Source organism: Prionailurus bengalensis, chromosome E2 (genome assembly GCF_016509475.1).
Source record: "Prionailurus bengalensis isolate Pbe53 chromosome E2, Fcat_Pben_1.1_paternal_pri, whole genome shotgun sequence".
NCBI lineage: Eukaryota > Metazoa > Chordata > Mammalia > Carnivora > Felidae > Prionailurus > Prionailurus bengalensis.
Window position 1 is genome coordinate 31,905,346 of NC_057352.1, and position 22,698 is coordinate 31,928,043.

At 42.4% G+C, this 22,698-nt stretch overlaps 1 protein-coding gene across 1 annotated transcript in view; it reads left to right on the forward strand.

Annotated features, from left to right (window-relative positions):
- Positions 1-22,698, forward strand: part of FTO (FTO alpha-ketoglutarate dependent dioxygenase) — a 389,618-nt gene that overhangs the window by 173,264 nt on the left and 193,656 nt on the right. Inside the window, exons 5-7 of the mRNA XM_043599212.1 lie at positions 1,957-2,036; positions 8,377-8,520; positions 16,235-16,354. Coding sequence (XP_043455147.1) covers positions 1,957-2,036; positions 8,377-8,520; positions 16,235-16,354 — 344 coding nt within the window. The remainder of the gene's footprint in view (positions 1-1,956; positions 2,037-8,376; positions 8,521-16,234; positions 16,355-22,698) is intronic.

A 22,698-nucleotide genomic window follows, 5' to 3' on the forward strand; every position in this document is an offset into this window, starting at 1 on the left:
CTTATATATACCTATATAATATATACCTATATATGCCTATATATCTTATACGTACCTATGTGTCATGTATGTCTTTCATTTCTCCTCTCCTACTTTTTTGTTTTTATAGGGTTTTACTTTTAAGTCATCTCTACACCCAACGTGGGGCTCGGACTTACAACCCTGAGATTGAGAATCGCATGCTCTGCCAACTAAGCTAGCCAGGCACCCCTCTTCTCTGTTACTTTTTGAATGGATGCCGGATATTGTGAATTTTGTTTGGTGTCTGATTTTGTTAAATTCTTTTCAATAGCGTTGGACTTTGCTCTAGTGACTAATTAAATTATTTGGAATAACTTGAATCATTTGGAGGCTTGCTTTCAAGCTGTCAAGTGGATCTTTGACACAGAACTAATATAGCCCTGCTACTAAGGTGATGCTTTTCCAAGGACTCTATCCATTCTCTCACGTAGCAGGAGCCATTCTAGCTGCTGAGAACACAAAACCTCCCCAGCCCTGTGTGAGCTCTGACATTTGTTCAGCCTATTGTTTGCTGGTGCTTCTTCTTCTGTCCTTGGGAAGTTTTCATTCACACACGCCCTTGTCAGTGCTCAGCCAGAGACTTGAAGGAACCCTTCAGCCGATGTCTGCTTGTTTTCTGTCCGTGCAGGTTCTTCTGTTCCAGTGTTCTGTTGTACATATCCTCGTTGCCTTGGGCTTCCTATGCTCCAGTTTCTGTCCTCGCAACTCAGCAAGAAGGAAAACTGAAAACCTGGGTTCTGTCTGACTCCCCACTCTCTATTCTCATTTCGAAACTGTTCCGGGTTGTAAGCTAGGGCAATTTTAGGGCTCACCTATTTTATTTTTCTATCCCGGGGATTATATCTTTCTCTGTTTTCCAGTGTCAGAAACCTTTGTTTCCTAGTTTTGGTCCCTTTAATAGTTGCTTCAGGTAGGAAGGCAGACCTTCTCACTGTTCTTCCAGAATGTTCAGAAGCGGGAGCCCTTCAGTTGACATTTCACATTTCCGTTATTTTGTTTAGAAGTTAATTTTCCTGACACGTAAGGGGTGTGGTGGTCTTTGTCTTTTAGTATAAATCATTGTGGGTCTTGGTATCTTGGTAAGAAGCCTCTGTTGCCCATCTGGGAAATCATACACTGCTGGGGAATAGTACCGTTCAGTTCTCTTCTTTGTAATAGAAGGAGTGATGTCCTAAGCAGAGGTGATAGAGATTTTTTGCCTGACTTGTGGCATCATTTCTTAGAATATGCAGCAACTTGGCCATTGGTTTTCTTCCACTGCATGTGGTTTCAAGCTTATTTTTCAACTGATGAATTCACCACCTACTCCATTCTTGGGTTGTGAATCCATAGGCTTGAATTCTGTTCTGAGTGCCAAAACTTTGCAACTGCTGAGTTGGTTGGTTTTTTGCCTGGAAAATTGTTAGGGCAAAATTGATATTTTGATTGGGGAGAGAAAGAGGCAGATTTTCAGATGAAAGCTGTTCCACCCCAAATAATGTAAAAAAAAAATTGGCTTATTATCTAAAGGCATGGATAGAATTTGATGTATCATGAGAAAGAGAAAGTTCATAAATAGTAAACTTAGTGGTGGGAGGGCATCATAAGACCACACATAAATAGGGTAGCCATATGTACTGTTTGCTAAAGACCGTCCTGGTTTATACTTGTTGTCCTCGAATAATTAACATCCCGTTTTACTCTTGGGCATGTCATGGTTTTGATGTCTATCCGTAATACTTACGCACATACAAAGTCATCCCAGTTATAGCTAATGGTTTAAAGAATTCAAAGTAGGTGTTAATTCCCTGGCTGTTGTTGTTGTTGAATAATGGATTTACTGTTTACGTTGTATTTTTGTTGAATGGTTTATTATAGTGACTAATAAATGTGTGTGTACGTGTGCGTGTGTGTGTGTGGTTTTATTTTTTTTAATTTTTGGTATTTTTCCTACAGATGATCTCAATGCCACCCACCAACACTGTGTTTTGGCTGGTTTACCACCTCGATTTAGTTCCACCCACCGAGTGGCAGAGGTAAGTGTAAATAAAAATGTGTTTCAAACTTAATTGGATGTGACAGTAGTGGTTGGAATGAGCAATTTCACATAGAGTTTTGGAAGAGTATTTGATAGGAAAATTGCTTCCATCGAACTTGACTTGAGCCTTTATTTACTTGCTTTTTCAGCTTTGGGTTGTGTTGGATACAGTTTTTAAAAAAGTGTACTCACAGCACGGGATAAGCGTGTTTTGCTTCTTTGGGGTTATGTTTCTTGGAGAAGGTAAAACATCATCGGCAGGTGTTCCTAGTTAGAGATTTTCTAAGGGGTTTGTATCTGTCAAGGTCAAGGACAGGAGATGGCCAGCAGGAAATGGGGTGGATTTGTGTGCTTGTGCATGTGTTAGCTGTGACTGGCTCTGATGGTTGGGAATTTACATTTCCCTTAACTTTTTGGTCAGGCTTCTGGGCATGTGAATGTAAATTAAGGAGAAAGTTACAGTGTGCCAAGGAATTTCTGAGCTCCCCAGTTGTGTTCCTAACCCAGACTTTATTGCTCAATTCTGCCACCACTTGCAGTGGCTGATGGTCAGCTGATTAGACCAGTTCAGAATGGTAACCTAAGAGGTGAGGAAAAACTCTGAATAGTCACCCTGGGGTACTAAGTCATCAGTTAAGAAGGGGTCCATAGAGCAGGAGAATAATCATGAGAAGGACGACAAGTTGACCTCGTATCCAAACTTGTTACCTATGCTTTTGCTTTGTAGGTTGACTTTTCACCATACCACAGGGGGATCAGGGTGCGAAGTTGGGCAGAAGGGATACAACAAAGTAGCAGGGAAACACAGGCACAAGACCTTTTCAGTCCTGAGACTGAGTCTGCAAGGCAGTGGCACGTCTTTCGTTAAGTCCATAGCTTTTCTCGTGGACTGGTCACGTTGCTATGGGACAGAGCGGGCATGAGTGTCTACTCAATCAAGATGCCAGCCAGCCCATCAGACATTCTTTCCTGCCTTCCTCATGTCCCTTTCTCCTCTCTTCTATTCAATCATCTAAATATTTGAGTGCCAAGGGGCACCTGAGTTGAGCCTCTGACTTCTGCTCAGGTCATGGTCTCGCAGCTCGTGAGTTTGAGCCCTGCGTTGGGCTCTGTGCTGACAGCTAGGAGCCTGGAGCCTGTTTCAGATTCTGTGTCTTCCCCTCTCTCTGCCCCTCCCCCGCTCCTGCTCTGTCTCTCTCTGTCTCAAAAATAAATAAACATTAAAAAATAAACATTAAAAACATACATACATACACACATATGTACATACTTGGGTGCCTGTTGTGCATTCAGCAGCATTCCAGGATTGAGAGATGGAATCATCAGCATGACCACCCTGGCCACTACCTTTGTTGAACTTGCATGTGAGTCGGGGAGACAGATACCAAACAAAAAGACACACACAGGTGCTTATCTTAGAGACCTAAAAGTAACTTCTCTCAGGAAGTTGCGACGATGGCAGGACTGTCTGAGTGGAGGGAGGAACATAAGAATGAATGCGAGAATGAACGAATTAACTCTTTATTCGATGCTTTCCCTGTGCCAGGCTCTTGGCCAACTCTCAAGCCTGGGTGATTTAGGGATGCCATTACCATTAGTTAGAAATGGCAGTTTAAGACATTAGGGGAAGACGATAGTGCATTCAGTTTTGAACTGGCTGGGTTGGAGCTGCCCCGTGGAGCGGTCCAGCAGGCAAATGCAAATAAGGGACTAAAACTCTCCTCCTCCACCTCCTGCCATAAAAAAAGTCCGTACCTACACAGACCTCCAAAAGGGGCCTGCCAGAGTACGGTTTGAACAGTCCCCCTGTAGCCTTATTTCCTTTTTTTCCAGGCAGACCAATTTTATTAGAGTAGCAGTGCTTTCAGAATATCCTGAGGTTTAGCATTTTCTGCTTAGTCACAGCTGTATTTGTATCTTCTCATTTTTAGGCAACATCGCGAGCGTTAATTAACTTTTAAATAGGGAGGTGGGGATATATGGTAATGCTATTGGGAGAAAACCAGTATCTCAAATCTAGGCCTTTTATAATCTCTGCACTTCAGTTCAAGCCACAAGATATATTTTTTTACTAATTAGACACATCCGATGTGAACGATGTGACTATCTTGCTTTCTGAAGTATAGATCAGGTCAGCAAACCGTGGCCCATGGGCCATAAGATCTTGGGGCAACTGCTCAGCTCTGCCATTGTAACTCCAGAGAAGCCAGAAACTATATGGAATCAAAGGAGTGTGGCTGTGTTTCAATTAACATTTTATTTATAAACTCATCATTTTAAGGTGATTTTTTATTTCCGTGGAAAGTCAGAACTGCTGATGATCAATGCTGGTAAAGTTACAGTGAAACATACATTCATATAGTTCTGGAAGCTTTTCTAATCGGCATACTTTTTGGTGAACTATGTGGGGATGTGTTCAGCTACCATAAAAATACTCATATTTTTGATCTCATAACACTATTTTTTGGACTCAAACCTAGGAAACCATTCAAAAGAAGTATATATGTGTATGTATGTATGTATGTATGTATGTATGTGTATGCGTATTTGTATGTATGCGTATATATTTATATGTGTATATATGTTTATATCTATATACATACAAAGATGTTTAGAGTGATTAAGAGTAGTGAAAAGTTGGGCAGAACTTCGGTGCCTTTGTAGCACATGACTCCTTAATTAAATTATCAGCTCAATGAGCAATCATTGAAAATGGTAGTTTTGAATACTTACAAACAGAGAAAAACTGTTGTGTACTGACTGGTCACAACTGTGTGGACAAAGACTCACGTGCAATGAAAATAATGAAAATAGGGAAAGATGACAGGATCATGTTTTTATCTTACTTAGAAATTCTTATTTCATGATATATTATTGTTTTCAGTAATAAAAGAGGGAGAAGACTTTTTTTCTGACATGAAAGTTACATTGCTGTTTCCCTCGATAGAAGAGGGGAAAATCCATGCAGCATTATAGCCCTCACTTACTTTATAAATGTCTTCTTTCTTGTTTCACCTGTGCCAAACAAAATGATTTGCAATTTTCTGCCTGTTCAAAATATGTAGGAAACAGACTATCTTAAGGAAGCAATGTTCTGAAATTTGTTTTAGTTAATCAGAGAAGAAATCTATTTAGTTTTTTGGTTACATGTGACCAGATTATGTCTGATGGCTCTTGACCTTTATCTGATTTTAGTTTTCTTCCGGTTGGAACAGAAGAACTCCATTCTCCTGAATATCCTTTTTTTTTTAAATTTCAATGGTATATATCATTATATTTTGAATAGGTAGTTACTCAAATGGTTCAAAACCTAAAAAGAACCTAAGAATAAATAGTTTCAAGTCTCTCTCTTCCTCCTAACGCCAACCACCTCCTTCTCCCCAGAGAGATAACACTTCAACCCAGTGTTATCAGATTCTTAGTTTTCTTTCTGTGATGCCTAATACATATACAAGCAAATATGTGTTGATATTTTTTATACAAATGGTAGCCTACTCTATATACTATTCTGCACTTTGGTTTTAGTAAGGCTTGATGATAACTGCTTATCAAAATATAAGTCTCGGAGTAGACAATGATTTTTTTCCGATATGACACCACAAGAACAAACAACCAAAGAAAAAATAGATATATTGGACCTCATCAAAGTTAAAAACTTTGATACTCCAAAAGGTTCCATCAAGAAAGTGGAAAGAGAAACTGCAGAATGTGAGAAAGTAGTTTCACCTGACTTGTCTCACAAGGTATTCGTGTCTAGAATATATGAATAACGCTTACAACCATTAATTAAAGAGATACATAATCCAATATTTTTAAGTGACAAAGGATGTGAATAGACATGTCTGCAAAGCAGGTCTACAAATGGCCAATAAACACATGAAAAGATGTTGAACATCATTAGTCATCAGGAAGATGCAAATGAAAACCCCAGTGAGATATCACTTCACACCCACTAGAATGGCGATGATTAAAATCACAGTAACAAGTCCTGGGGAAGATGTGCAGACATGGGAACCCTCACGCGCTACCGGAGGGAATATAAAATGGTTCAGCCACTTTGGACAACATGGTGACGCTTCCTCAGGATTTTCAATACCATATGACCCAGCAGTTCCATACCCAGGAGAAATGAAAACTTCTACATGAATGTTCTTGGCAGCTTGATTCATAATAGCTGCTAAAAAAAAGGAAACATGAATGTTCTTGGCAGCTTGATTCATAATAGCTGCTAAAAAAAAGGTTGGCAGAAAGGGGAGGAGAAGACACAGAGTTTGTACAGGGGTGCAGAGTGTGTTTTGGGGGGATGACCAAAATATTCTAAAATTAGTTGTGAAAACGGTCACCTAGGGGAGCCTGGGTGGCTCTGTCGGTTACGTGTCCGACTTCGGCTCAGGTCACCATCTCACAGTTCCTGAGTTTGAGCCCCGCGTCGGGCTCCGTGCTGACAGCCCGGAGCCTGGAGCCTGCTTCGGATTCTGTGTCTCCCTCTCTCTCTGCCCCTCCCCTGCGCACTCTGTCTCTCTCTCTCTCTCTTTCTCAAAATAAGTCAATGTTAAAAAAAAAAATTAGAAACAAAACAAAACGGTTGCCTAACTGTGAATATACTAAAAACGATAAATTGTATGCTTTCAAATGTGTGACTTCTATGACATGTGAATAATGTCTCAATAAAATTGTTCCCCCAACCTCTGCCAAAAAATAGGCCTCATTGTGGGCTCTTTACAACAGAGAAAACTCTGTCCACCCAGGGAAAAAAAAAAGTCCCCCATGTGGCTCCACCATAGTTTACTTAACGGGTCCCCTTTTGATGGGAAATGCAGGTTGTTTCCAGTCTTTTGTCGGGATAAATGCATTGTAACCTCTCATGTAGGTCACTTGATACTTGGGAAAGTAAAGGTGTGAATACAACATGTTTATAGACAGAATGTCTTTTAATAAGAGGTTGTAGGAGTGGCTCAGGGACAAAAGTGAGTGGTGACTCAGCGCCCCTTTTTGTTTTTTCTGGGTAGCAAATTGGAGCTGCCTGCCGATGTGCTCCGGCACTTTGAGGTCTTCATATTAAAATACATATTAGTCAGGCTTCTGTTTTTGTCACCGTAACTTTGTTTTTCCCAGGCTTATACGTGACACGTTGCGTAAAATGGCAGTAGCCGCCCAACTGATTTTTATACCAGGGCACTAGAAGGTTCTAAGACATCTGTTTGAGTTATACGTATTCAAATAAAAACACTTGCGTGATACCTTTTCCCCACCGGGTCTAAAGGACATTTGTAGCTCTTTATCATTCTAGGAAATCACGTTGCCACCGTCCGCATCCTCTTTTTTTCTGACATACGTCATTCAGAGGAGGAGTTTGTCCATTTGACCTCTGCTTTTCTCCCACAGACACAGAGAGGGACGAACTAGCTATCTGCCCCTGCCCACACCAACCTACCAAGTGAGGCCTTTGAACAAGCCTTGAGGGCATGAGCCACGTGTTCTCCATGATTAGAAGAACCTGTTCTACCAAGGACTTGCAGCCGTGAACTCTATGGTTTTTGCAGAAAAGGAAAATGAGTCCTTTGCCCTGTGCTTATAACTTCACTTTTTTGTGTGTGCCGTTACCATTCCATTTTGTGGACCGCTGAACTGATCAGGCCGGTTACTTTTCTTTCCCATTGTGAGGTCCAGGGCACTTACAATGAAGTCAGTGTCTTTGACGTCTTGGTTAATTAGTGATTCGTCCAATAACTACTCACTAAGTTTCTTTTATATTTAGTACTTGGTTCTAGATGCTGCAATATGCGTAGAAAGAAATATATAATAAGGGGCTCCTGGGTGGCTGAGTCAGTTAAGCATTCGAACTTTAGCTCAGGTCATGATTTCATGAGCTCGAGTGCTGACAGCTCAGAGCCTGGAGCCTGCTTCCAATTCTGTGTCTCCCTCTCTCCCTGCCCCTCCCCTGCTCACGCTTTCTCTGTCTCTCTCTCAAAAATAAATAAACGTTGAAAAAATGAAAAAAAAAAAAGAAATATACAATAAAATTGTGTGTGTGTGTGTGTGTGTGTGTGTGTGTATACACACACATGGCTTTAGCCTCAGGGAGCCCACTGTTTTGACATATAAGGCCCATATAATGAAAGAAAACCAGCCAGAAGAGTGGCCCAAGTGAGGCCAAGCTGGCAACACAGAGCCCAGTGAGCCGGCCACTATAGTATTTCTTAAGTTGAATAGGGGCTGAGCTGTGGGGGCAACAGGTGAACATAATGGACAAGGGACAAATGTGGATACCCCTAGGACGAGTCGATGGTGAACTGGGATTTTGCTCCTCATCTTGATTGCTGGTTCTGTCTTTGCAGTGCTCCACCGGAACCTTGGATTATATCTTACAGCGCTGCCAGGTGGCTCTGCAGAATGTCCGTGACGGGGCAGACGGTGGTGATGTTTCTTTGAAATCCTTTGAGCCCGCGGTTCTGAAACAAGGAGAGGAAATCCACAATGAGGTGAGGACTTTCAGGAACCGGGAAGCTGCCTGCAAGCTAACAAGTTGATCTGCCGTAATTTCATATGGGTATAAGACCTGAAATTCCTCAGTGAGAGATAAAGAATAGTTTATTACTTAACAACGATAGCAGCAGCCAGAGTATCAGCATTTTTGTGCCAGTTGTGCAAGCCTCTCTTTCCACGAGGCAGCACAGAGCAGGCCCGGTAACATAATGCACCTGCAAGGGTTGGGTTATAGGAGAAGAACAAAGGGAACCCGAATCTCTTATAATAGGCAGTAAGCATGGCTGACATTTGTTCCAAACAAGACACCATCTTTATCCTCCAAGTCTGTTAGCATCCCTGCCCGTTGTTCTGGAGACGAGCTATCTCTTCCAAGGCTGTTCTCTATACCAACCATTCTTGCTGAGATAGAGGGAAGTCAGTATCTTGCTCACAAGGCACACAGAAGCGCAAGACCCATGAAGAATGGTCTTTCTGCGAGGACCAAAGAGAAGGGTGGGCGGACCCCAGGAGCAAGTGTCCGTACCTCGCTTTTTGTTTACAGAATGAGGTGTGGGTCTGCAGTCTGTGAGACCAGCAGCTCTGGATCCCACCAGCCAATGTTTCACCAATTGTGCTGCTCTCAGGAACACCCTCTCAGCTTTTTGCTTTATCTTTGGACCGTGCGTATTGTTGTCTACTTAATACTTTTAAAAACTCGGCTCATTTTTATGTAAATAAATTTTCTTTGCAAAGGAAGCTTTGTATTACCACTTTAAGAAGCGAGCCAGTATCACTAGCCAAAAGAAAAAGGAACCAGAGAGACCTCGCCAGTGTAAACACAGCAGTGTTACTACCTTCCAGCAGATTCTCTCGCCGGGAGAAGGCTCTGAGCCTGAAGTCTCCATTATTCATGGGAAGCAGGGAGAGCAGCCTACAACTCCTGTGTTTTCTAACAGTCATTGAATTCGACGTTGAAAATGGATGAATTTTGTGGCGGGCAAATTAGATCTCAAAACAAAAAAAAAAACTTTAAAAGGAAAAAAGAGGGTCCCGAGTCATGGAGAATTGTTGAAGGTTATCACCAACCCGAGACTCTCTCTTTGTGCGGATTGGAAGGATCGGTGGAGAATTTGGAACACAAAAATGTTCTCTTTCGTCCTCCCAGCAAGTAATTACTACTGATTGCGTGCCTGGCACTCTTCTGTGTGCTTTAGGATGTAAAGTTTACGGTAGTTTACGAGAGTAAACTAGGCATCCTAGGCCAGGGAGAGGACAGATAATAAACTTAATACACCTGCTCATCATATAGTAGGTTCTTGAGATAACTAGAAAACATCCCCACTGAGAAGATGTGCTGTGAGCAGGGGCTTGAAAGAGATGAGGAGGAAGCCACGTAGATATCTGGGGAACAGTATTTCGGGTGGAGGGACAAACTGCCACAAAGACTGTGAGGTAGGAAAATGCCTGATGTTTCCAGACTAGGTAAGGGACAGTCTAGTTCAAATGGCAAGAGCAAGGCTGTGAGTTCGGGGACATGAGGTCACAGAGGTGGTTCTAGGAGCCTGGGGAAAGAATAACCACTTCTAATGCTAATAAGCTGCACTCAGGACTGACTTTCTTCCCTTCCCTGTACCTGATAAGTGCCCCATTTTCTCTCCTATCTGTCCTTAAGTAGAGACACTGCTGATAGCTAGAACCTCAAGAAAGATAAGCGTTTTATGGGCCCGGTGACCTCACTGAATTAGACTTGGGAGCAAAGTTATGTCTTCCTCCATATTTGCAGTAAAGAAATTCTGGTCTGTAGTAAAGAAATTCTGATTTTTTCCTTCTCTACAAACCTTGCAATGTCAGGATTTAGGCCAGCCGAATGGGTGCTCTTTTCAACACTCAACATGAGTTATTCCCTGCACCCCCCGCCCCCCCTCCATCTTGGTCTTCTGTGACTGGCCGAGATGTTTTGTTATCATCAACGGGTGGGGGAAAATCTGTAAAATCACACTGTTTATCTAATAGTAGAATATTGTCATCTGAGCTCAATAGCTTCAGCAAGTGACTGGCTGCTTTTGACACTGTATACTTTAGCGAAGTGGGATAGACGTGTATCAGAAGCCTTAGCCCCTTGAAGCTAGTCTAGAAATCGAAGGCAGAGAGAGATCATGAATCTAAATATGGTGTGTGCTCACCTTGCCCAGCCCCCCAAGTCTTTGATTCTTCAAGGCCACCTCCTTCATATGAATTCCATATGCCAAAGCACGTTATCATATACTGTTTTTTGGCCCTACGTGCTGGCCTGGGATCGAGCACTGACATGATCACTTTCTTCCGTGTCCTGTTGTGAAACAGTAGCATCATACATGGTCCATGATCGTCCCCCCTGGGTTCTTTATTGTTCGATTTCCTCTATCTTAAAGGCCATGTGCCTTTGCTGCACCAATTACAGGATGAAGCCCTGGGTGTTGTGTGTTGCGGGCCTTCAGGCTCTGTGGGTGTAGATGTGGCTTGTTTCCTTTAGATGGTTTCTAACTAAGCAATTTGGGAACTGTGGGGAATAGACCTGAGTACCTTTAGAAAGTATTTTTTTCCTAACTAAAGATGCTTAGCAAAGGTTTTTGTTCACTGATAAGCAGAATCCTCCTGCATGTTATTATGCTGTTTTCCTTCTTAAAAATGGTTTGGTCTGGGGCACCTGGGTGGCTCAGTTGGTTAAGTGTCCGATTTCAGCTCAGGTCATGATCTCATGGTTCGTGAGTTCAAGCCCTGCGTCGGGCTCTGTGCCGACAGCTCGGAGCCTGGAGCCTGCTTCGCATTCTGTGTCTCCCTCTCTCTCTCTGCGCATGCTCTGTCTCTCTGTCTCTCTCTCAAAAATAAATAAACATTAAAAAAAAGTGGTTTGGTCTGGTCAGACCTGCATCTTCCTCGGAGTTCCTGGGAAAGAGCCTTCATGGGGTAGCTCTTAGTAGACTGGACATTACCATCTCTCCTTCATCTAACATCTTGCTCAGTGAAATAACTTATTTCAGGTGTTGTGGTGAGACATTAACCCCAGCGGGCATGTTCACGCATCCCCTGAGGGGCCTGCGTGAGCTGAGCTGGGACCAAATCAAGAGCCCCCCACTGACTTGGCAGAGAAAAGTAGATGACAGTTGCCTACCTGTGGAAGTGATGGAGGCGTTTACAATGAATGGTGAGGTAGCGTCTCATAAGTCACGATTTTGAACTTTGCTGTTGAATGCCTGAGGTTTCAGGTAGGTGGGTGGATTCCGTTTCTTCTTCCCCTTCAGACTTTTCCTAGACATTTTTAGGGGAAAAGTTTTTCTTGACTGATCTTCTCTGAGACCGTTCCAGGTACAGATTAGTTAAGAGGGTGATGAAAGACAGTTGTCCCAGCAATCCCTGTTGTGAGACAGACACTATTGTGAGCATGTTTTCATTTTTCACTGATGATTGAGAAGGCCCTTCAGGAACCTGCAAGGCCTCTAGGTTGTCGGTAGGCCTTGGCTAATTGCTCATCTTTGTATTGTAGCTGCTCAAAAGATTGAATAATTGTGAATTTCCTTGAAGGGCCTGTCCAGAAGGTGGGAGTTTGGTGTCTAAGCATCGTGAGCTCTGAGAGAACCTCAAAAGAGTTGCTATGTGTTGTCTCCTTGACGCTCCCATCTCTGGGGATCTGCATCACCCGTGGAGTGTTCGTGGCCCCAAGGCAGCCATTACCCTCCTCAGGGTTTGTCTCTAGGTTCTGCTCTGATACTTCTGAGCTTCCCGGTGCCAGCGGGGGGAGGGGGGGGAGGGAGGGAACCCTGGATGCACCCTGGAGAAGGGATGAAGACCCTACTCCTTTCATGCTTAGAACTTTATTGGTCAGTCACTACGGTTGACCTTTGATTGTTTTTTCAACCCCGGAAGCGATAAGGCTTCCATTCTGTTCCGAGTCCTGATGCTTCAGCTTTCGTGGGGTATCTGCCCTGCAGCTTTCTTTTCTTAACCCCGCAGTCGAGGGAGAAAAAAATAAAAATAACTTTTTCTTGTCTGTTTGTTTTTGTAACTCAAACTCTGAATCGAATGGCTGGAAGTATTGTATGCTTCCTTAATTAATTTTAAGGAAGCAGCCAACGACGTCTGTTGGCAGTGGGGGAAATGGCGAGGGTGACATTTGTTTAAAATCCTGTAATGTTTTTTTTTTTTTTTTTGCCCACAACATTGAAATGAAAAAGTCAGGTTATGGAGCCGAATAAAATACATGCCAGTGGATTTGAGGCCCAGAAAGATTGTATCTCGTGGGAAGTACTTCAACTCATGAATAAAAACTCTGCCGGGAGTAAGTGCTCAGCGTTGAACTTTACTGACTGGCCTCTCTGGAAGGGGGGTGGCCATGAATTGACATGGATGTTAAAACTTCTCTTGCTAAGAAAATTTTATCACGTCGTGAGATCCTTGGGGACAATAAGTTGTAGGCCTTGTGCAGTTTGCTTTCTTAGCATCTGGCAAGTGCCTGGCATATAGTAGCCCATTCATTGTTAACTCACTAGTCCTCACTCTAAATCTATGTGGTTATTATGTGATTGTCTTTATTTTACAGGTGACATAGCCATTTGGTACTGGAGCCCAAGTTTGAACTGGCTCCAGGGCCCTTATGCTTTTTTTTTTAATTTTTTAAAAAGTTTATTTATGTAATATTTTTTGAGAGAGAGAGAGAGAGAGTGAGCAGAGTAGAGGCAGAGAGAGAGGGAAAGAGAGAGAATCCCAAGCAGGCCCCACGCTGTCAGCGCAGAGCCCGACGCAGGGCTCAAACAAACCATGAGCTCATGACCTGAGCTCGAATCAAGAGTCGGACACTTAACCAACTGAGCCACCCAGGCGCCCCGGTTCCTTATTCTTAATCATGGCACCGTCTGCTTCAACTGATAGCTGGGCATCTAAGGAGGAAGCTGAAGTCCTGATTTATTAAAATGGATGGGGTCCTCCTTTGCATTCTCGTCTCATAGCAGAGTCTCCAGGTATGCCCCTCTCCTTCCTTCTGCGGCTTTAATTTACTGAAATCTAGACCCTAGTGTACCCCAATAGGTTGAATAAACTAATTACATATGCTGATCTGTTTTATTTTTATTTCTTGGGATACCACGATTGCCAGGGCTTATAAGTTTTGTCTTCACCAATGAAAATAACCAGCCCCCAGATAAGAAAACCTTTTCAAATCTTTGCAGCTTGCCCTGACATAGGGCATGATGCTTTGCTGATAGGCTGTTCCCATAATGGGAACCAATTTCACACAAAATCTATTAAATAGAACTCTTCTTGTAGTGAGTAATGTGAAACCTGCATCTTCAGAGAAGTTGAACTACCCTGTGTTCGCTCTCCTCTCAAAGCAGTGTGGTTTACTGCTGTCACCAACTGTCTCTAAATACCACAGATAAGTTTCGGCAGCTATTGTCTTAATATTGTCCACATTCCTTTTTTTTTTTTTTTTCTGTTTAAACAGCTTTAACTGAAATCAGTTCTACATATCAAACAAACATTTAGTTAATGTAAACTGAAACCCTTTCATATGACTGGGTGTTCTCAGGTTAGTTATTTGAGCCATTTTCACCATTGGTAAATCTTCACAAGTTGCTTTTGTTTGCCTCGCGAAAGTTCAATATGGATAAATACCGAAATTCTTTGTGGTAACAGGTAAAGGTTGTACTAGTTGGACTGTCTAGGGAACACGATTACCGTAGCAAAAGTCAGACGACCCAACATTAACCTCTAAGCTGTGAAAGCTCAACATTTCTTTAGAGGGCAGAGGTCAGAAGAGCTGTGGGGATGAATAGAGTTGTACGTTGACAGTAAAATTTGATTAAAAAAATTTTTTGTTAACGTTTATTTATTTTTGAGACAGAGAGAGATAGAGCATGAACGGGGGAGGGGCCGAGAGAGAGGGAGACACAGAATCCGAAACAGGCTCCAGGCTCTGAGCACAGAGCCCGACGCAGGGCTCGAACTCACAGACCACGAGATCATGACCTGAGCCGAAGTCGGACGCCCAACCGACTGAGCCACCCAGGTGCCCCTGTAAAATTTGATTTTTCAAGGTGAAGATGAGTTTTAGAAGATTTGGAAAGTGGATAAAAAATAATTTCTTACCCTTCCAAAGCTTTACTCAGCCTCTCCTCTGCATACATTGGGGTTATTTCATTTGCAAGGGACAAAAAAAACCTCAACCTGAATTGGCTTAAGTATAAAAGGCTTCTGGGGCTCCTGGGTGGCTCAGTTGGTTAGGCATCCGACTTCAGCTTAGGTCACGATCTCGCGGTTTGTGAGTTCGAGCCCTCCGTTGCGCTCTGTGCTGACAGCTTAGAGCCTGGAATCTGCTTCCGATTCTGTGTCTCCCCCTCTCTCTGCCCCTCCCCTGCTTGCATTGTCTCTCTCTCTCTCTCTCTGTCTGTCTCTTTCTCAAAAATAATAAATAAGCCTTAAAGAAAATGTAAATAGGTTTAAAAAATAAATAAATAAATAAAAGACTTCAGGAATAGCTTGATCAAGAGCCAGGTGGTATCACCAGCACCTGGTTTTTATCTTTTTATCTTGCAGTTGCTTCCTACTGGGTTGTCTCCATGTTTCCCATTTGGTAGTGGCATGGATATAGAATGCTTTTCCTGAATCTTCTCATGGGATCTAGACTTAACTGTGATTGAACATACCGCGATTGTCTCCATACCCAGTTCTGTGACTAGAGAAATATGGGGGGCTGATTGGCTGACACTTGGGCCACACACTGCATCCCTGGTGTTGGGGCTGGAGATCTACCCAGACCACGTGGACTGAGACTGGGGAAGGGGGTCGGTTACCAAGTGAATAGTGAGGTTTTGCTAGAATAGAAGGAGGAATGCTAAGGAGGCAAATAATAACCATAATAATAACCATATAGGTTCATAGGAAGGAAAAGCAATTGTTAATGCCTTCACTGTTCTTTCTACCTATTGACATGTGCCCTGACTTGAAAAGTAACAATTTGAATGGCTGTAGGTTTAATGGATGCCCCATAATTAACTTTGCATTGTTCAGTTATAAGGGCTAGGACTCTCACCAGCTCCTCCTGGCCCATGGTAAATTCTGTATTTATTTGAAATCTAAGAAATCTTGAACTTGGCTGTCTCTTAATATATGTCTGTTTTGCTCTAAATATCAGTGTTTAATAAAGATGTTTAATAAAGATATATTTTGATTCTATCCTCCCTGTCCCACATTGCGCAGGCTGCTGTATACTTCAGGATCTCAGTATTTGTGTTTTGTCTTGCCTTTTTGTAAAATGTATTTATTTATTTATTTGTTTGTTTATTTATTTAGAGAGGTAGAGGGTGCAAGTGAACCAGGGGCAGAGAGAGAGAGAGAGAGAGAGAGAGAGAGAATCCCACGAGGGGCGGGGAGGGGTGGGGGAGAGAGAAATGGGGCTCACCCGGGGCTCGAGCTCACCCCGATGCGGGACCCATACTCACCAACCATGAGATCATGACCTGAGCTGAAGTCCGACGCTTAACTGACTGAGCCACCCGGGAGCCCCTTACGACCGCTTTTCTCTTGGCTTTGCAGAAATGCTCTGGAGACTCCCCAAGTTCTACTGGAAACCAGTTAGGCTGAGCTTTTCTCACCCTGTGGCAATTAAGTTACTGGAGGAGAATCGGGTGACAGTGTTGTCCTTGATTGCCCCTCATGAAGGCATTGTAACAACTGCCTTCTCTTTATGGCCCACAGGTTGAGTTCGAGTGGCTGAGACAGTTTTGGTTTCAAGGCAACCGATACAGAAAATGCAGTGATTGGTGGTGTCAGCCCATGGCCCAACTGGAAGAACTGTGGAAGAAGATGGAAGGTGTGGTAAGTACCTGAGGTCCAGGGCCGCATTTTCTGGGACGCCGGGCTGTGTGACCCCTCTGCTGCCTCATTTGCATAGGCAAATACACAATTCGTTATTCCAAATTATTGGGTTAGGTAACTGTTCGCCAGGAACAGCCAGGATTTTGCCAGGACAAGCTCACTTGAGTTCAGTGGGCGTTTTCTTGAGTATTTCCCACATATAAGGCACCATGCTGGAAGTGGCGCATGGTAGGAAGTGACGAGGAGGGAACCACGATGGAACGGTAAGATTTAAAATGCCTTTGCATTTTTAGATGCACCGGGCACTGTTCTAAGGGCTTTCCCTGTATTAACTTCTAAAGTTCGTACAGCAGCCCTACGAGGTGTAGAAACCCTTATGAGCCTTAATTTATAGATGTGAAAACTGAGACATTGAGAAATTAGGTGCCTCGCCCAAGGTCACAGAGTAAGCAGCAGAGCAAGATGGAGACCTTGGCAGTCTGGCTCTGTAGCTTAACTGCTGCATTCAGTTTAACAAGGAGAGAGACATGAATATAGCCAGGTGTTACATTAGCTAAAATGAAAGCCTGTAATAGAGATTAAAAAAAAAAAAAAAATCACAGGCCAGAGGAGGGAGTATTAAATTCAGGCCACTGGACCAGGACTGTTGTGAAACAGCAGATGTTGCCTTTGGGGACTTTGGATGGGGAGGCGTAGGGTCAGATAGGGCATTGGGAGAGGAGCATTAGGCTCCAGGAACTGTACAAACGAGACTGGAAACGGGGCAGTCCAGCGCGGCCAGGGCAAGGGATCGGGGGGTGGAGTCAGAAGCATAGCTGGAAGGCAAAATTGAGGCCACTTGCCAGTTTTGAATTAAGTCTCAATTTAAAGAATAGCAGTAATGGCAGACCCTTATTTGATACTTATTAAGGACCAGGCACTATTCTGAATGTTTTATTTTTAACTTATGTAACTTTTACGGCAACCCCATAAAGTAGGTATGATGGTTCTCCATTTCATAAACCAGGAGACTGAGCCACAAAAGGTTTCCATAACTTCCTCAAGATCACACGGCTCATAAGCGGGGGAACGGGGATTTGAACCCAGGAAGGCTGGCTCTAGGGTCACGCCCTTCACTGCCTCGCTGCTCTGCCTCCAGACCGTTGAACTTGAAATGTAGTGGAAAAGTGGTAAAAGCCTGCTGCACCCCGGAGGTGGTGCCCGCACAGACTCAGACTTGTTCTGGAAACAAGGATCCGATCTGCGCAAGTGGGGAGCTGTGGCCAACCTCTGTTATAAAACCGAGGTTTTATAATGAAAATACCAAGTCACCACCCTGGAGGGGTCTTAGTTTGAAAGTCCAGGTCGGAATCTGGACCCTAGCTTTCCAGACATCTCTTCAGATGTTTAAATCATGCCTTTCGATGGATCTGTGTCTGAGGAAGGAATGTTAATAATCGTTCTTTTATTGTACTAAGGGTATCACAAAAATGGATTCCGCCAAAGACCTGAACCTCAGTATAAAACCGAGCATTGTAAAACTGAGTTGGAAGTAATGAAAAGTCCATGCTTAAATCTCCTTAGTTCTATTCCTGAAATTAGCCTGTGTGGAGCGTGCTACATTTTTATGGAATGTATATATAAAGGCAACTTCATTTTCAGGGCATATTTTTTTTACGATGTTCTTCTCGGCTTGTCCATTTACATATGAGTTGGAAGAACCTCTTTATTTACCAGACTTTGAGTCTAAGACATCAGGTGGACTTTGGGATTGTAACTTGACGACTCCACGTATTGGAGTTGGCAAATTAATGAGAAAAGAACTCACTGATTTTGTAAAATAAATAAATACGTCACTAAATAAAAATTTATTTTTGCACCACTTTTGTTCAAGGGTTTTTTGGTTTTTGTTTTTTTGTCTCTTAAAGAGAAGTCTTCGGTATTGTGAGCTTACGGATTATATTCATTATGAATTCATTTAAAAGATTTAGTTGTCATTTCTTTTTTAATCGGACCATGGCACATCAGTTAGAAGGAATATCTTCTGTTTACTTTATAACTCTTGTGTAAAAAATACCCAGAAGAAGAGCAGTCTTGGGAATTCTCCAGAGCGAGCTTCCTTGCAGTTGGTGTGGCATTACTGAGTGTTCCGAGTGAAATCAATGGTCCCAGTGTCTCTCCTCAGCAAGCCTCAGGGTGATCATTATCAGCAGAGTGGAGGTTTGGGCCAACATAAAAGGGATGATCCTTCTAAATTAAATTTAAGCATGGCTCCAAGCCTCTTTAAATGACTTTTAACAAATTCATAATAATTTATTTTTGCTATTGGAAGAGACAGAAGACCATAGTCATTGGGCAAGCCTATGGTTCTGTGGCTCTGTTAGCTCAGTGCCATCTGGTATTTGTGAACTGGTCCGGCCAGTTCAATTCCTGCTTTGTACCAGCCCACCTCATATGTTTGCACTTGCAAGCAGTAGGGGGCAATGTTGAGCTACCTGTTTGAGGCCTCAAGATGCCGGCCTTTCAGGAAAATGCATACAAATGTACCATTAACTGTCAAGAATTATCCCTGTTGCTTCAAGTTAGCTGTAATCTCCAAGATTCCATAACACAGGAAATCAGTTGTGGGTTAACAAATTCAACAGCAATTTAACATAAAAAGTGCAGTGTTTGGTGCACATTTGGATTCTATAGAATTAGACTAATCTGAACAGCGTTTCTGAATGTACTCCCTTTGCTTCCAGGGAATGTATTACTCAAAATCGTTATCCTTCTCGACAAATGATTCTTCTTTATCTCTGTGCTTTTTTAAAATGGTAAAAGCATGTGTGTGTGTTGTGGAAAGGCTTCTCTAATTAGTGCATTTTGTCTGTTCTGCCCCGTAGCGTGGGTCTCTTTCGGTGAAAACAAAACAAAACAAAACAAAAAACCCCAGGCGATCCGCACATTACTTTTCACCTTTTGCTTATGAGTAAAGCAGCCTTGGACGGCCCTCGTACCAGGACTTGTGTTGTGATTTCGCTCTGTCTCTGTGTTGCCTTTTTTCTTTTTTCTCCCCCCACTTTGTGGTTGGGACGTGTAGTCTCAGGTTGGATGCGAAAGAACGGAAAATGCGCTTTGAAATCGCCTTTCTTCCATTAATGGTAATTGCTTCACATGTCATAACCAGTTGCATATTTCAAAAAGTTTAGTCCACTGCCTCTAAAACTCCTCCAGCCTTTGCTTCCCATTCCCTGTCCCAGCAAGCACTGTTTTTATCACACTGTTTATTCTTGCCATTTCTCTCCCCGAGGATAGTTTTACCCTGTGCTTACTCTTGTGATGTAAATGTTAAACCTTATATTTGAATGGCATTCTGATAAAATATCATATTTTCCCGGAATATTACCTCATGAATTTATGAGCCATTGAGCCCGAAGCAACACAACCCTTTCTTACAACCCAAGAAGTTAGCCTTGCCTTTTCTCTCTTCTTTGCTCCCTTTTCAGGAAGGCGCTATAATGCCAGAACACTGTTCAAATGTGTGTATTTTATTTTATTTTATTTTACTTTATTTTCTCCGGCCAGCCCACCACCTCACAACCAAGATTAGCGTCTTAGGAGGAGACTCTCCAGGATAAGAGAGAGTTACCATTTGAAAGAAACCGTACAAGCTTTGCTTTCTGGGTAAAGAGAAATATGAAAAGCCGAAGTCTCCCGTGAGGTGAGGAAGTCTTGCTGTAGCCAGAGATCCAACGGATAGGCCATGTGTCTCTTAGGGTCTGGTATCGCGCTTTGCAAAACTGACATTTATTTTACCCATAAAAACGTTTTAACACCATCAAATTCACAATGAGACGGAAAAGAATGCTAGGTGCGATGGCCTCTTAAATTGACGACATTTATTCATTTCCTTTTGACCTTAAAAAACAAAAGGTCAATTTAGTGTAATCCGATGGAAATATTCTAGGATAATTTCCGGAGTCGACATTTTCGGAAGTACTGATGATTGATATACTGGAGAGAAATTTCTTCATGCTTTTCCAGGTCCTGATCATTTCGAATGTTTTGAATTGCATTTCATGTCTTGACAGTTCTTGCTGGGGACCACAGTGCATTTATATGGCAGTTGGCCTTAATAACCTTTATTGACTTTAGTGGGTAGGAGCCAAGATGGGATCATTTTAATATATCCGTTTTGAAACGGTGTAAAACACAACATGTAATTATGCTAGGTAAGCTATAGGTAACTTAAATTCTACCCATTTGCGTTAAAATTTTGGCACAGGAGAGCAGAGAGACGTGGAAAGTGAGTAGGTGTTTTATTTAATTCTGTTACCAGTTTCTTGTTGTTGAAGTCTTAAGAGAGGAAATGGACTTACGGACGTAAAGGTTGTCCTTTACAAGTCAGTTATAATAGTTTAATTTCAAGATGAGTCATATGTTTTTCCTTGTCATTTTGGCCTGTGTAAACCATCTGGGAGAGTTCATGCCAGGTGGCTGTCCACTGCTGTCTGGTGGAACCTTTCTTGGTGTAGGTGACACAGTCATAGGCAGTGATTGAGCTGAAGAGCAGTTGTTTTTTTTTGTTTGTTTGTTTTTGGAGAGATTAATGACCCTATCATCACAGTGTGTTAGATTAAATTCTTTGTAGCTGAGTAGAGGAACGAGGCTGCTTTCTCACATGCTGAAATTATACTGAGTGTACTGGTATTTGCTATTCTATTACAGTTCCATTAGCTAAGTTCATTTTAAACTATCTTCTAGGATTAAAGATTTTGGGGGGTATGAAGAAGCAAGCAATATAAATGTTAACTTTTTGTCCTTGTTGATAGTGAAGTCACCAACTCCTATTTATATACGTGTGTGTGTGTGTGTGTGTGTGTGTGTGTGTGTATCCCTTATGCCGTTGATTGTATATACTAAATTACATTTGCAGACATCACCCTGTCTTCCATTTTTCAGCATTAGCATTTCTGATCTAGGAGCAGAGTATATTATAGTAATTTAGGAATTGGTAGGAGACGTCTGGTGGTTTTAAATGAAAATTTAAGTTCCCTTCTCCCCTTTTGGACTGGTACAGTGCTGAGTGGCTCAGAATAAGCACAGATTGGAAGCAGGTAAACAGTCACAAGCACCCAATAATTCAAATTATGTACACAGACACTGCGTTTGGGGACCCCTGTGTTTATGTGGCTTTGGAAAGTTGGGGGAAAAAAGAGAAAGAAAAGGCACTTTTCAGCTACAGGGGCTAAAAGTCCATGGCTCACATTTTTTATTATCTTAAAGGTGTTCATTGAAGATTGGTTCTTTCCATTCTCCTCTCTCCCCACCCACCCACTGCTATTCCCCACAGCTGTATTGTTCTATTAAGAGTAAAATATCTGAGGGGAAATTGTACGTGTAATTCAGCAATGAATTTCTAAGAGGTTTTGGTTCCTTCTTTGATTGCCTTCTAAATTTCTCACAGAGTTTTCCAGTTTTTCCCTCAGTTGCTGCAGACTTAGTAATGAATTAAAAAAAAAAAAAGCATTGTGTCTCCTGTCTTTTTGGGAAAAAAATTTACAATTCCAAGAGAATTCAGGCTTAAGCTTGAGAAACAGAATGTGCATCGAAAGCACAAAGGAGTATGTTTATGATTCTCTTTGAAGTGTTTTTGCAAGTGGATAAGGAAAATTTTAGAAACCGTCTGATAGTGTTCAGGGTAAATACTTAAACCCCTTTAGAGAATTTCACACACAGATACTGTGCAGCAGAAAAAAGGGATACTTATGTTTCTTAAAGCTGCTACAGCCTACAGCTTTGTACTTAAAGACAGAGGTGTTGAATAGAATTCTACTGAGGATACATCCAGTGACAATATCTCCAGGAACATCAGAGCGAACCAGTGGGTAGGACTTTCTGTTTTTAACCCTTACATGAGCTGTGTGAGACTTGAGCTCTATTGGCACCAAGTACTAGGATGTGCCTGTTACATCCCCGGCATGTTAAGAGGATGGCTCAGGTGCCTCTGCTCTGCACACAATAGGAACAAGGCGAAAAAACACCGAACATGGTGAGACACAGTGACGGGAGCCTGGAAATTCCAAGTGAAAGGCTTGCCGTTTCTCTTAACTCTTGTTAGCATGTGCAGAGAAAAACTGGAATAAACAACCAAGGTTGCTGTTTTAGCCTTGATTTGATTCCATAGGCTTTAGCTCCATTTCGCTAGCCTGTGTTAGATACACACACACACACACACACACACACACACACACACGTCTGCACACGCACACATGCACCTTTCACATGTGTTCTTTTTTCTTTCCGATAGACAAATGGGGTTGTTTTAAATAATTTTAGCGACACTAGGGTTCAGATTGATGTGTGAAGATCCTGCTACTTTA